We start from the raw sequence: 13,929 nt of genomic DNA, 5'->3' as shown, positions 1-13,929 counted from the left end.
TATCCCTTGCGAGGTAGACAGAGCCAACAGTCTTGAAAAAACTGATACGTCACGTTCAGCTGTTTGGCTTACTGAAAGAATTGAGATTCATATAAAGCGACAGGTTGCTAGCCCGTCGCTTAAAGAGACAGTAATGATTCAACAAATTATAATGAGTCCGCTTTGCTTAAAGCCAACATATCTAGAACTATGGACGTAAACGGAGACTATTCATGAAACAGTTCCATAAAACTCCATATTTTATTTCTTTATGTCCAGTACTTTTCTTCTAAATGTATTCTGTATTATCTTTGTACTGTATACTAGTAATTTGTTGGGTACTATGCTCTTGAATTATTCACGCGAATTTTAAAATATAGTACTGCACTACTTTGTATAACAATGTTTTGAAAAAAATGGTATATATTTTTCTGAAAGAATTTTCAGTGTTTGTTATACCAGTAATTTTTGAAAACATTATGCTTTACAATACTTTCTTTAAAGTATGTTTTCTAGAACTAAAATTTAATAACGATATAACAAATTTTAAGTAGTTTAGTAAATGAAATAATATCTCATAATGACTACTAAATGACTGAAAATGTTATAATTTTTGCTACCAGTAGAGTCATCTGTAGCATTTTTAAACGTAATATCTCGTAATACTTACGACGCTCTTTGAAATTCCTTATTTTAGCCACGGATTCCTGAAACTTTCTGAACGTCTTAAGTAGTTCCCGAAAATATGTATAGATGGCGTTCTGTGTTATTAAAAGAACAAAGTATTGAAATAGGTACGTCTGATGGGGCAATGAGGGGCTGGCTTGAATTATTACTCTTATGAAAAATAAATACTTTTTATTTTAGAGTTATGACAAGTAAGATATAACTTACTTCGATTTTTTTGTAAGGTACTCCGTTCATTATCATAACGTTGTAAATTTCTGTAATATCAGGGTATAGGTACTTTTCTCATGCAAGATAGGTGGATAAAACTTTTTAACACCAATTCCAGGAAAAAAGCATTTAATTTCTAGCTATATATATCACTTACATGCTAATTTTTAGCTGAGAACGCCATTAAGAGTAGTCTGAAGTGAAAGAAACAGGTGGTATTCGACTCAACTTTTGTAGGTACAAATAAAGGATCGGAAAAATAATACAAATAATTAATCATTTATTATTTTATTAACCGACTTTTTATGATATGAATAGGTAAATAAATTAGTTCGATGGGCGTTAGAGTAGACAAACATTACTACTCAGAGTGCGTATCGAAGGCAACGGAGCGGTGTGGAGTGCAAAAAATCAACCAATCGTAATGTTCTATTTTTTGAGACCTCGACGCGATTGGTCGGATTCTTTATTAATTCTCAATGATTCGCTTCTATAGTAATGCAGTCTTAGGCAAGGCATACCTAATTAATCAAGACACCCAAATATTTTGCAAAATAAGTTTCGAGAAAGATGCTATACCAATAACGAGATATTGATAAAATAATTGGAAATACTATGTTTATATTGTATTGTGCATACTTTATTTTACTACTGCCAAGCAAAATTTCAAATGTCAAAGAAAGCGCAAACTATTTCGTTTTAAAATAATATCTTAAAAAACAAAAGAGTGTCTTATCAAATTAGGTATCAGTACCAGTGTAATGGTGCTGTATGAACTTTTATGATTGCAGTGTACATAAATTACTTCATTATATTTCGATAATTACTTATGCTTATTATGATGTGTTACATACTATTGTCTTTTTATAGTCGTGCTTATAAAAGGAAAGCAGTTACAGTAATTACAGACATCCTGAACTTAAATATTTTTATTTGAAATTAACTCACGCACAAATGCATGAGCAAAATTTTTGAAACTATTTTAACAGAATAATTCAAATCAGAGCAGAAATAGTATGTCTGGTCTGACTTTTATATTGCGTATTATAAAATTTAGATATTTATATATATTTTTATAAAATCAATCTTTCAAATGTATCGCAATATCCAAATATACCATAATATTTGTATCTTTTACAATTACCAGGACAAAAAATAGTAAAATCAAGCATCCAACTTTAAAGAGCCTACATTTAATTCAAAACATCAACAGACTATACTACTCGTACCGATATAACTTATTTATCACTTTATACAACATCGTGCTAAGGCAGTGTCAAACATCGTCCACAGGGCAATGAGAAAACATTTAATAAAAAACACTTTCAAATAGCGCCCTCTATGTTTGAGACATAAATATAAAAAGCGCACTCTGTAATCAAATAACAACTGTATACTCTTTGTGTTTGCCAAAGAAATAAATGATTAATTAAATTGTTTTTCACATTCGAAATTTCACTATCAAATATCAAATTTTTATAGGACACACATACATAAAGCTACGTCTATAAAGCTTGCGGGGTAGACAGAGCAAACAGTCTTGAAAATACTGATGAACCACGTTCAGCTATTTGGCTTAATGATAAAATTGAGAATTGAGAAATACAAATAGTGACAGGTTGCTAGCCCGTCGCGTAAAAAAAGGATCCCCAATGTGAATTATAGGATATGTATTATATTAGTGCCGTGTGGTTCCCGGCACCAATAAAAAAAAGAATAGGACCACTCCATCTCTTTCCCATGGATGTCGTAAAAGGCGAATAAGGGATATGCTTACAAACTTGGGATTCTTTTTTAGGCGACAGGCTAGCAACCTGTCACTATTTGAATCTCAATTCTATCATTAAGCTAAATAGCTGAACGTGGCCTTTCAGTCTTTTCAAGACTGTTGGCTCTGTCTACCCCGTAAGGGATATAGACGTGTTGATATGTATGTATGTATGTATTATATTAGTGTAATGTTTTCTCATCAGATCCCTAGTGACGTGGGCTGTGTAGGTACTCGCTAAAAGGCAACTCGATTACTTTTACAATATCCGTCATTTGCATCGCCGCCGGCTGAAAACAGTACTTTTTTAACAGACACTATTTTATGTACAGGTATATATTTTATAGATAATATTGTCATTTACTAAGATAAATGTTAATTTTGAAGCAAAATAAACCCAAAAACTATATGATTTGAATACAATATTAGTTTAGTCATATACATAAATACAAAAAAATTTAATTATTTTTGTTTCATAACAGTTTCTGTTTAATATTTCAGTTTCAGCCGACGGCGATATTTGCTTCACAAACATTATCTTATCTTCAACAACTGTACACGTTTACAAGACTAGAAAATACCTACACAATAATATTACAGCGCAAAGTAACTTAAATAATTTCACTCGCGCATTTCCTTCTGTTATCATTTCATACAAAAAGCAGTCGGGGACAACATGATTGTATGGCCACCGTGATACTAAAATTAATAATTTATCTTATGATCTTCTAAACTTCTGAACTGAAGACAAGCAAAAGTCACAATACGTAGGTACTCTTTACGTGTAAGTAGTTATTCCAATATTTAGGTATACATTAATTCTTCTTCTTAAATTTAAGAGCTAACTCTTGTCAGTTAAATGGAGCGTCCTCCATTCATCTCTTTTCTTTGTTCTATTTTTTTTCTTTACTTTAATCCACCTTTCCTTTATTATTTGCGGTAATCTTTGTTTTACATAAAACCGTTTATCAATAGTACATATTTGATTCATTTATGATACATATTATTATTGTTGACCGTAAAGGTAAGGGTTCTCACACCTTCGACCATGAGTTCAGCCCGACTGCCCTCCATATTGAACGCACCCTAATCATTATACGACAAATTTTTACACTTACACAATCCATAAACATTCTATATATTACATACATTTACACGTTCTATGATGATATCACAATTTATTATAATATATTGAAACTAGTAACTAGAAAACGCACAATAATTTAATGACTTTCATAAAAAACGCTTAAATGTTTTCGATATTATTTAAATATATTTCAACACTAGAAAATAACTTTTTGTGATTATATCCGATAAATTGAGAATATTTGTTTCGTGAACAATATACCCGCAATTTGAAAACTTTGCTGTTATTGCATTATCTTTAAAACAAATTTTCATTATACATATCTTATCAGCATTTGCCTAGAATACACATTTAAACATTGCCATTATATTTTCATTGTGGTTAAACTATTTTTGTTAAACTATATTAGGTACTTTATTTCTGGGTTAAACATTTTTCCGAATTCCGCTTTATGATAATTATAAAACAATTATAAAGTTTGACAATTATATCGATTGATTTCTTGCCACACATAAGGTCAAGTTTTCTGTAAATATAGAGCTGTGATCATAACATTTATAAAAGGCGCGTGTGTAAGAAGGGAGTGTATCTCAAATCATATTCAGAAAAGATAGACATGACATAACACAACAATTAGTTATAATTACAAGTGTCTTGTTCATATTGTTCGCGTACCAGAAGCCTTAAAACATTGTCAAAGGCAAATAAATTTTTACATTCCATTAATTACACTCACTAAAAGTTTTAAAACGTTAACGTTAAAGTTTATGATATCCACATATTCACTGTACAGTACACAAACACGTCTACACATCAAGTTGCGCGAGGAAGTTCTGCAAGTGATGGTGCGGGTGGGGGTGGGGCGTGGTGCTGGCGTGGCGCGGGGAGTGGTGCGGGAGCGGGGCGTGGTGGGGGTGCGCGTGCGGCGCCACCGCGTCGATGTCGGCGTGCTCGCGGCGGTGCGCGGCCCGCGCGGGCGGCGCGCGCGCCAGCCGCAGCGGCACCGGCAGCAGCTCCGGCATCACGCTGTGGTGGGTCACTAGTGCCGACAGCGATGTGAACTCTTTTGTGAAGCCCTGATAGTCGAGGAAAACGTTTTCATACATACATACGTACATATAATCACGTCTATATCCCTTGCGCGGTAGACAGAGCCAACAGTCTCGAAAAGACTGATAAGCTACGTTCAGCTGTTTGGCTTTAAGATAGAATTGAGATTCAAATAGTGACAGGTTGCTAACCCATCGCCTAAAAGAAGAATCCCAAGTTTATAAGCTAATCCCTCAGTCGCCTTTTACGACATCCATGGCAGCGCGATGGAGTGGTCCTATTCTTTTTCTATTGGTGCCGGGAACCACACGGCACATTTTCATTGGTTGATAACTTTTAATCGAGGGTATCTCTTAATATTTAGTCGTCATTTCACTTACGCGGTGTGGAAATATCAAGTCGAGTTAATGTAATTGATTATTCGTAATAACAATTTTATCCACGGAGACAGTGAACTGTCCATCTTATATTTAAGTGTTTGTACAACTCCAACGAACAAAGCCTTTAACGTCATGTCTACATATTTACAGAAATTTAAAGCTCTATATAACATTTCAAACTTTTCCAATCATCGCAGGTCAATAAGTCATTTCAAATACGTAAAAAGCGCAAAAATTCAATCTCACCTTAATTTTGTAACCTTTAGGTGTTCGCAGTATAAGATAGTGCGCGATGCCGGAAGGCTGAAAGTCCCTGGGAACCCGTACAGATAATGCGTAGCAACCCGCCTGGGTGGTGCTGCCTCGCACGAGAAACGCTCCCACTGCTTGACTACTTAACACCTCTAATGCAATCTGATGAGAAAAACAATCCGTCTTAGTGTTGAGTAATATACATAAATAATAGCTGTATCCGTCCTCTTAGGTAATTGATGTTCCAGTTACATTGCCTTTGGATCCAGTTAAAATCAAATTCGAAACAAATTTATCATAGCCAGAACCTCAGAAATAACTAAGAAATAAATATCTTAAAATATTTTTGTTCAAGTGATCAAACTCAAGGCATCTAGGGCAGCAATGATCAGGGAAATTCAAAATCAGAATCAGATTAAACTAGTTATGAAAAAAACTTCTTAAAATATATTCTTTCTGTAATGAACGCTGTTAGGAAGAAAAGTAAAAAACGGAAGACCTCTCTAGGGATGCCCTGCTGAAACCACGGCGCGTGCCTCAACTCAGGTTCTGCTCGAGGCACGTTATTGTTCCCAGACGCGTGTGAGCCGCCGCCGCCGCATGAGGATGCTCCTGATGATGACGAAGTAGTGCGGCTGCACGGGCCTGAAGGGCTGCTGGAAATTCCAAAATAAGTATTGAATTTTGACTCTTAGGCTGCGGCTCCACTGAGGCAGAGACGAGCGGAGCTGAGGAGCTGTCGATTTTTACCACGTCACTTCGCCACTCGTCTCCGCTTGACTGTTTCCATTGAAGTGAAGCGGAGGCTAGATGTGGATTTCGTGTAATATGATTGGTCGATCCCCACACGTCTCCTCTCCGCTCCGCTCGTCTCCGCCTCAGTGGAGCCGCAGCCTTATTCTTAGATCAACTTTCATTGTCAAAAAAGAATATTATTGATGTCAAGAGGAACATCAAAACTATTTTATAACATACAGACATTTTATAATGGCAAGTGTAGTTGTACCAGAATTTCAGTAGTAATACGTGTGTTCATAATTCTTGGTGATGTAGTCATAAAATTACTTACTTGTTCATTTTGATATTGGTGCATCTCCTGAAGTCTGCATCTAGCTCATTGTGCAAACTGTCATTTCTCCTGGGCAACGCGACGGGAGGGTCCCGGTTGCTCTCCCTGGTCCTGGCCTCGGCTTCAGACGCCTCGTTGATGTAGCCCCCGTTGAGACACAGGGGCATGTTTGTGGGCCTGAAACATGAGAAGATAGAAATTTAATTAAGAGTACTCGCACACTACTTCAGCAGTTACATGCAAACTCAGAGATGCTGTTGAAGAAATTGTGGTTGAACATCAGTTTAATTCGAGTAGATAATTCTTTTTCCTATTTATCATGAAAGTTGTTCAGCCATCTAAAAAGAAGCCCAATATGTCTTGAAAGAGGTCTTATTTATTTATTTGGGTTTACCAACGTTTATTTACAATATTTCTTACTTGCTAATGTATTACATAAAGTTTTTATCTAACTGTAACACACACTTAAAGGTAACCACGATATGCATTATAATTTTTGCTTAAGTAATATATATCATAGGCCTAGATCTTAGCGTACTAGGAGTTTTATGTAGACAGATCTCTGGGTACTATGTTAACTTCTAAATATACTTACGTAGTGGGTGTATCCGCAACGAGCGGTGTAGAATCATCGTCTGACGGCTGCAGCAGCGCTCCACTAAATCCCATGGCGATTCTCTTCATCAACGGAGGCCGATCCCCCAATCTCCTGTAGCAGTTGATCTCCGTCGGGGAATTCGACTCCTCGGAGCTGCTGGGGCTGACCTCGTTCACAAGCTTCTGCACGCCCATTATGTTGCATTTCGATGGGGATCTGAAGATTTATAGAGAAATTGGATTTGAAACGATTAGGTATTTGTTGGTGAATTTATGAATTTTGGAGCTGAAACATACCAGGAAGAACAGGGACCCTGCCCTCCACAATCTTTACAGGGCAATCTAGCCTATATTATTACACATCTAAAGCCTGAAGGTGCAAGTTACCTACCTCACGATGTTAGCAACTAAATTAATGATATGTTCATTCGAACTCGAACACAAAATCATTAGTCATTTCTGTGGTAGTATTTAAACCCGTGCATAGTACTTTTACCTTCAAAGACTTGACTAATGAAGTCCTTATGGACAACACAATGCATTCAAAATCAGTTCTACAATTTCAGCTAAGTATTTATATACATATTTATATCGGTCGTCTTTTTGTAGGTATTCAGATATTTTTAAACAGGAATACGAACCTTTCGCCGCAGTGGGGGTAATGGTGCGTGAGACCAGGCAAGGAGTCCGGCGCTCGCAAGCCCATGCCGCAATCGCCTAGCTCCTTACTCTGAAAATATAAAAAAATACAACATTTTTTTTACATTTACATACAAAACTTTATAAAAAAAGTAAGAAACACATGTTAACAATTCAGTGCTCTAAATGAGGTAAAGATAGCCATTAGATTTTAATATAGGTCAAAACAGTATTAGGAGTACTAGTAATCATTGAACATGCATGATAAGTGTGGACGCAGCGGTAGAGGTCTGTAGGGATCGTAGCCGTGCCTTGGGTCCACTTTAGGTATTAAATTACTCTAAACAAGAAGCAAATTCTGCAGTGCAGTTTGTTACAGCTTCTTCTGGACTGACGCTTTGGGAGCGGCAGTAAACTTAGTTTTAAGTCATTTTTTTAAAGACAGCCAATATTGTGGACCCAAGAAATTTTAAGTGATGTTTGAAATGTCCCATAATAATGAATAAAAAATGAAATTTTGAATTTCAGTTTTGAATTGAATTTGAATACAACCATTTACAGTACTCCTGTCAATGTTTGTTTCAACAATTTTGGTTATAAGAGAGTTATTTACAGTGTGACAAGAAAATACTTACTACGCTTACTTAAAAAAATATAATCAATAAGGTTCGAATAAAAGGTAATACCTATTAAAAATAACTGGTCTTTACAAAAGCACCCTCGGACACATGTTCATAATTATTAACATTAAACATCGTGTCGTCTCCCTTCCTCGTTCGACATCGAACAAGACAAAAGTTATTTTCGTTTGTTGTTCAAACAAAGTGAACGGACTTATAAATCAGCCCACGAGTTCGGAAGAATCCCAAAAGAACAATCAAAATGCTTGCATTGGAATTGGGCAAATCTTTAAACCATATAATACGTTTTGTTTTACACCTTTTCTAAACCCTAGTCATAATCAAATCAAATAAATATTCTATTCTATTCGATGAAATTTGACATGATTACAATTTATTCTCTATTAAACATATGTTTTTTATCTTCATAATATAAAAAGACTACCACTACTCGTAGGAATTAAATTTATATACAGTTTCATATTAAGTATTTAGTTATATCAAAATATGGTTTTCATTTTTAGCGCCACTAATATTTTGCTAAATGTTGTGCCTTCCATTACAGCAGTCAGTGCGAACACTTGAGTTCACAAAAAGCGCAACTTTCCAATTAATGTCGTTTTTGCTTGACAGCAAATAGCCACCTTATAATTAAACTAGCTGCTGCCCGCGACTTCGTCCGCGTTAATTTCGAGTTGAATCTTAATCATACAGTCAGATAATCTTAATAATAACACAACTCCCATCAAATCTGTCTTTAAATTTAAATATGTTAACTCTGATAATATATTAAAGGCGTTCAAACAACTTAATTTGAAAAAGTCTGAAGACCATTGGGGTATGTCTGTTAGTATCATAAGTCAAATCATAGACATTATTGCATCTGATCTAGCTTTTATATTTAATGAACGTATTGATGAGGGTATTTTTCCAAATTTAATGAAATGTAGCAAATTAATACCTTTATTCAAAAAAGGGGAAAAAACAGTCCTTGGCAATTATAGACCTATTTCTATATTGCCAGTTTTGAGCAAGGTGTTTGAGAAGATGATGCTTAATCAAATGCAACAATATTTTAAAATCAATAACATTTTCCATTCCCAACAATATGGGTTCACTGCCGGGAACTCTACCACTGATGCGGGAGTAGCACTTGTTACTCAAATCTATGACGCGTGGGAGAGTTCACAGGATTCAGTTGGAGTCTTTTGCGATCTCTCTAAAGCATTTGATTGCGTAGATCATCAGACACTTTTGCGTAAACTTCGTCAATATTGGTTTGACCACAAATCAACTAAACTAATGGCATCCTATTTGACTGATAGGCTTCAAACTGCAGATTTTAATGGAGTTAAGTCAAGCGGATCAAGCGTCTCAATGGGTGTTCCTCAGGGCTCAATTTAAGGACCATTCCTCTTCTTGGTATATGTCAATGACCTGCCTTTTATGGTGAAAAAACAGGCGGGTATAGTGCTGTTTGCCGATGACACTTCTTTAATATTTAAATTAGATCACCATAGCGAAAATGTAAGTTAAGTTAATAATATACTGTCGGCCATATCTATCTGGTTCTCAACCAACAATCTTCTTTTAAATGCTAATAAGACCCAATGCATTAAATTTACCCTTCCAAACGTAAGGCAGGCCAATACTGACATAATACTGGAAGGCCAGAAATTAGAATTTGTTGAAAATACAAAGTTTTTAGGAATTATAATTGATGCAAAGCTACAGTGGGGTGCTCATATTTCTAAACTTTCCAATAGACTTAGCTCTGCCGCTTATGCTGTTAGGAGGATCCGACAATTGACAGATGTAGCTACAGCTAGGCTTGTTTATTTCAGCTATTTTAATAGCTTGTTATCTTATGGTTTACTTTTATGGGGTAGCGCGGCTGATATACAAACTATTTTTATAATTCAGAAAAGGGCCGTTCGCGCAATTTACGGCTTAGGACCAAGAGACTCGTTAAGACAACTCTTTAAGAAAATAAACATACCTACAGTAGCGTCCCAGTACATTTTTGATCTTATAATGTATGTTAGGAAAAATACCTCTTTTTTTCAAAAAGTTAGTGCCACAACTGATAGAAATTTACGTAATAAACATAAATAAGTCATGCCGTTTCATAGGCTTAGCAAAGTCAGTAAATCATTTATGGGGAACTGTATACGATTTTATAATAGGTTGCCGGAGTCTGTTCTTGATATGCCCAACCGAAAATTCAAAGATTATGTAAAGAAAGTACTTTGTGAGAAGGCTTATTATAGGACTGATGATTACCTTAATGATAGCAACCTCGTAATTAATTGTAGTTTGATTTGATCTTAAATCAAAATTCAGTACACTCTGTACATAAATCTTTTTAAAATTGGCAATCCATAAAATATATATATATATATATATTTCTTTTTTTCAATATTCAATCTTATATATAAATCTGAACAATGTATTCTCTCGTCCACATTCTATTCTAAGTTTAATTAATATTGTAAAGTTGACGTTGTTGAAGAAAATGCTGCAGTGCAGTTTGTTACCGCTTCTTCTGCACTGACGCCTTGGAAGCGGCAGTAAACTTAGTTTTTAAGTAATTTATTTGACGTCAACTAATGTTGTTAAACAATACGTTTTGACAATTATTAAGCGATATATAGTATCCTATAATAATGAATAAAAATTTTGAATTTGAATTTTGAATTTGATTTTGAGATACAGACAGACAGACAGACAAAAAATGTAAAAAAAAATTTCTCTATCCGTTTCAGTCAAAATATTAACTGTACAGACAAAATATTTTTACCTTTTTATTAATATAGTATTTTGATTTTCAGTTTTTTTAAATAAAATACTCAAACAATACAAAAAAAAAATTAAAAAAAAAAATATCTTGTATTTGTTGGGATTCGAACTTGGACCGCCAACTTTACAGTCTCACAGGCTAACCACTGGACCATCGAGGCCGTTGCGTTGATGGCGAAATTAAAGTAGACTACATACATATGGTCACGTCTATATCCCTTGCGGGGTAGACAGAGCCAACAGGCTTAAAAAGACTGAATGGCCACGTTCAGCTATTTGACTTAATGATAGAATTGAGATTCAAAAAGTGATAGGTTGCTCACCCATCGCCTAAAAAAGAATCCCAAGTTTGTAAGCCCATCCCTTAGTCGCCTTTCACTTATATTTATATGTTATAGGTATAATGCTGTCGTATAATGATAAATGACTTTGAATTTTTAATTTCATAACTTATTTGCAGGCAAACTGATGCCTTGAGTTCATTCAAATGTCGATAACTTTTTTTTTAGTGAACCGATTTTGATGAAACAAACTTTAAATGTTATTCTGAGTTAAAACAAAGCAATCGGTGAAAGTTTGAAGTAAATCGGTTCAGTACTTTCGGAGATAATCGTGATCATACATACAGACAGACAAGAAATTCAAAAAAAATATTTTTGCTTTCTATTATTCATTTTAAGTGTCCCTCTATCCATTTCAGTCAAAAATACTAAATGTACAGACAAAATATTTTTACTGTTTTATTATATTATAATATGTATATATAGATAACCGTCGTGTAACACAAGAAGTAACCTATTTAGACCTATTACGCACATAATTGCATCTATGATGGTTTTGTGAGAGTAAAGGCTCGTTTATAATAATGTCCCTCCTAGTTTTTTTTTATTTTCTGTAAAAAATATTATGATTTTTTTTCATATAGACATGAAATTAAATTCTTAGCCTTAATTTACTTTTGTACAGCCAGCCTTCAACAGTTGATGCAAAAGTAGTTGACGTTAGTTTAAATAGACAAATAAATAAAAACTTCATTTGTATCAACACAGGTCTCAATTAGCATTCATTATCTACAGCACGATACTGATAAGCCTTATTTATATTCTAAATAGGAAAATGAAATAAATTAAGAAAAAATAAATATCAATAAACGTGAACCTGTTATATTTGGTCATGCATGATGTAATAATAATTACGAAAAAGTTTCCAAATTTCACAATTTGAAATTATGACATAAATTGCATGGCAACAATGTGGTCTGCGCTTTATAATGACGGAAGATGACGGTCATCAATCAAAACGGAGACAAAAAAATCATATTGGACGATTTATACAGCTTCGCGGCTTACAGTGTACGAAAACAATGTTGGAAAAATACATGCATGGCTAGGGGCGAGCCTAGTCTCGAGCGTGCCACTTCCGCCATGGGGTTGGGCGACCCCCAGGTAATGGCTAGCCTTACCCTGGCATGCGGGGCTCTGCTGGGGCGGACAAAATTCTTCCCCAGCGTCTCGTGGGAATCGCATGGATGCAAATTTTTTGAAAGAGCACCTAGATGGCGGCGATGGTGTCCGCACCCCATCACGTCTCGTTCCCGGCGGGAGCGGTATGCGGTCTGCTGAAAGCCGCTTTGCGACGATGAATGTAAGAGGAGGAATGAAGGATAAGATTGAGGAAGTATGCCAGATGATGGATGAAAGACGTTTGGATGTGTTGTGCGTGAATGAAACGAAGCGGAAAGGATGCGACGCGACGCAGCACGGCCCTTACACGGCGTATTGGTCTGGAATTTCCAGTACCAGCCGAGGCTGTCAAGGGGTCGGTCTAATTCTTTCTGCACGAATGGCTGAGTGCGTGAATGAGTATGAGTGTGTCAGCCCTCGTCTTCTATGGATTAGGCTGAAAGTTGGAATCACTCGGATCTTCGTTCTAGGTGTTTATGCACCTTGGGATGTGGGTTCGAGGGGTACAACATCAGCAAAAAGCGAAAACGAGGAGTTCTGGAATAGTGTAAGAGAAGTATTGAAAGTTACCAAGCCAAATGAGAAGATTATTATGTTAGGTGATTTTAATGGATGGGTGGGTGTAAAGCGTGATGGATATGAAAAGGTGCTTGGTGCGTTTGGTGACGAAAAGGTGAATGATAATGGAAGAAGTGTATTAGAAATTTGTCTAGAGTGGGATCTTTTTGTGTCGAACTCAATGTTTCAACATAAAGAGATCCACACCTACACAAGAGTGGAAGGTATATTAAAAAGTATGATAGACTTTGTGATTGTAGATGAAAGATTGAAGAACAAAGTGCTGGATACCCGTGCATATCGCGGTGCTGGCATTGACTCGGACCATTTACTGGTGATATCCCGGATAAGGGGTATCTTCAATCGCTGGCGGCACAGGGTAAGGGAGCAAACCAGCGCTTTGGAAAGAGTAAAAGTAGAAAATTTGCAAGATATGGATGTAGGTAAGAAGTATATTAATAGACTGAAGGATGAATTTGAAGATTTAGAGGAAATGAGCGATATTGAAGATGGATGGAAGGAATTTAAAAAAAGAATTGTGAAAGTAGCTGTTGAAGTGTGTGGTGTAAGTAGAAGAAGGAAAGGAAAAAATCACAAAAATGCGTGGATGAGTAAAGATGTGCAAGAACTTGTGCGATTAAAGAAGAAAGCATGGCTGGATTTGTTAGCAGCAAAAGCTAACTTAAGAATGCAAGAGGTTATAGATGAAGATGTGAATGAAGCACGTAAGGAATATAAGAAAATGAAAGATTTGGTTAAGAAAGCTGTGAT

At 35.6% G+C, this 13,929-nt stretch overlaps 1 protein-coding gene across 1 annotated transcript in view; it reads right to left on the bottom strand.

The window, feature by feature from the left end:
- Positions 1-1,193: 1,193 nt before the first annotated feature.
- The window catches only part of LOC106130252 (uncharacterized), a 167,671-nt gene continuing 154,935 nt past the window's right edge, over positions 1,194-13,929 (bottom strand). The window contains exons 7-12 of the mRNA XM_060945898.1: positions 7,721-7,809; positions 7,078-7,296; positions 6,483-6,659; positions 5,913-6,066; positions 5,408-5,575; positions 1,194-4,807 (exon numbers count right to left, since the gene is read on the bottom strand). Coding sequence (XP_060801881.1) covers positions 4,538-4,807; positions 5,408-5,575; positions 5,913-6,066; positions 6,483-6,659; positions 7,078-7,296; positions 7,721-7,809 — 1,077 coding nt within the window. The 3' untranslated portion in view covers positions 1,194-4,537. The remainder of the gene's footprint in view (positions 4,808-5,407; positions 5,576-5,912; positions 6,067-6,482; positions 6,660-7,077; positions 7,297-7,720; positions 7,810-13,929) is intronic.

This window comes from Amyelois transitella, chromosome 9, assembly GCF_032362555.1.
Source record: "Amyelois transitella isolate CPQ chromosome 9, ilAmyTran1.1, whole genome shotgun sequence".
NCBI classification, from domain to species: Eukaryota; Metazoa; Arthropoda; class Insecta; order Lepidoptera; family Pyralidae; genus Amyelois; species Amyelois transitella.
Note: the sequence above shows the minus strand (reverse complement) of the source record. Positions and strands in the feature narration are given on the sequence as shown.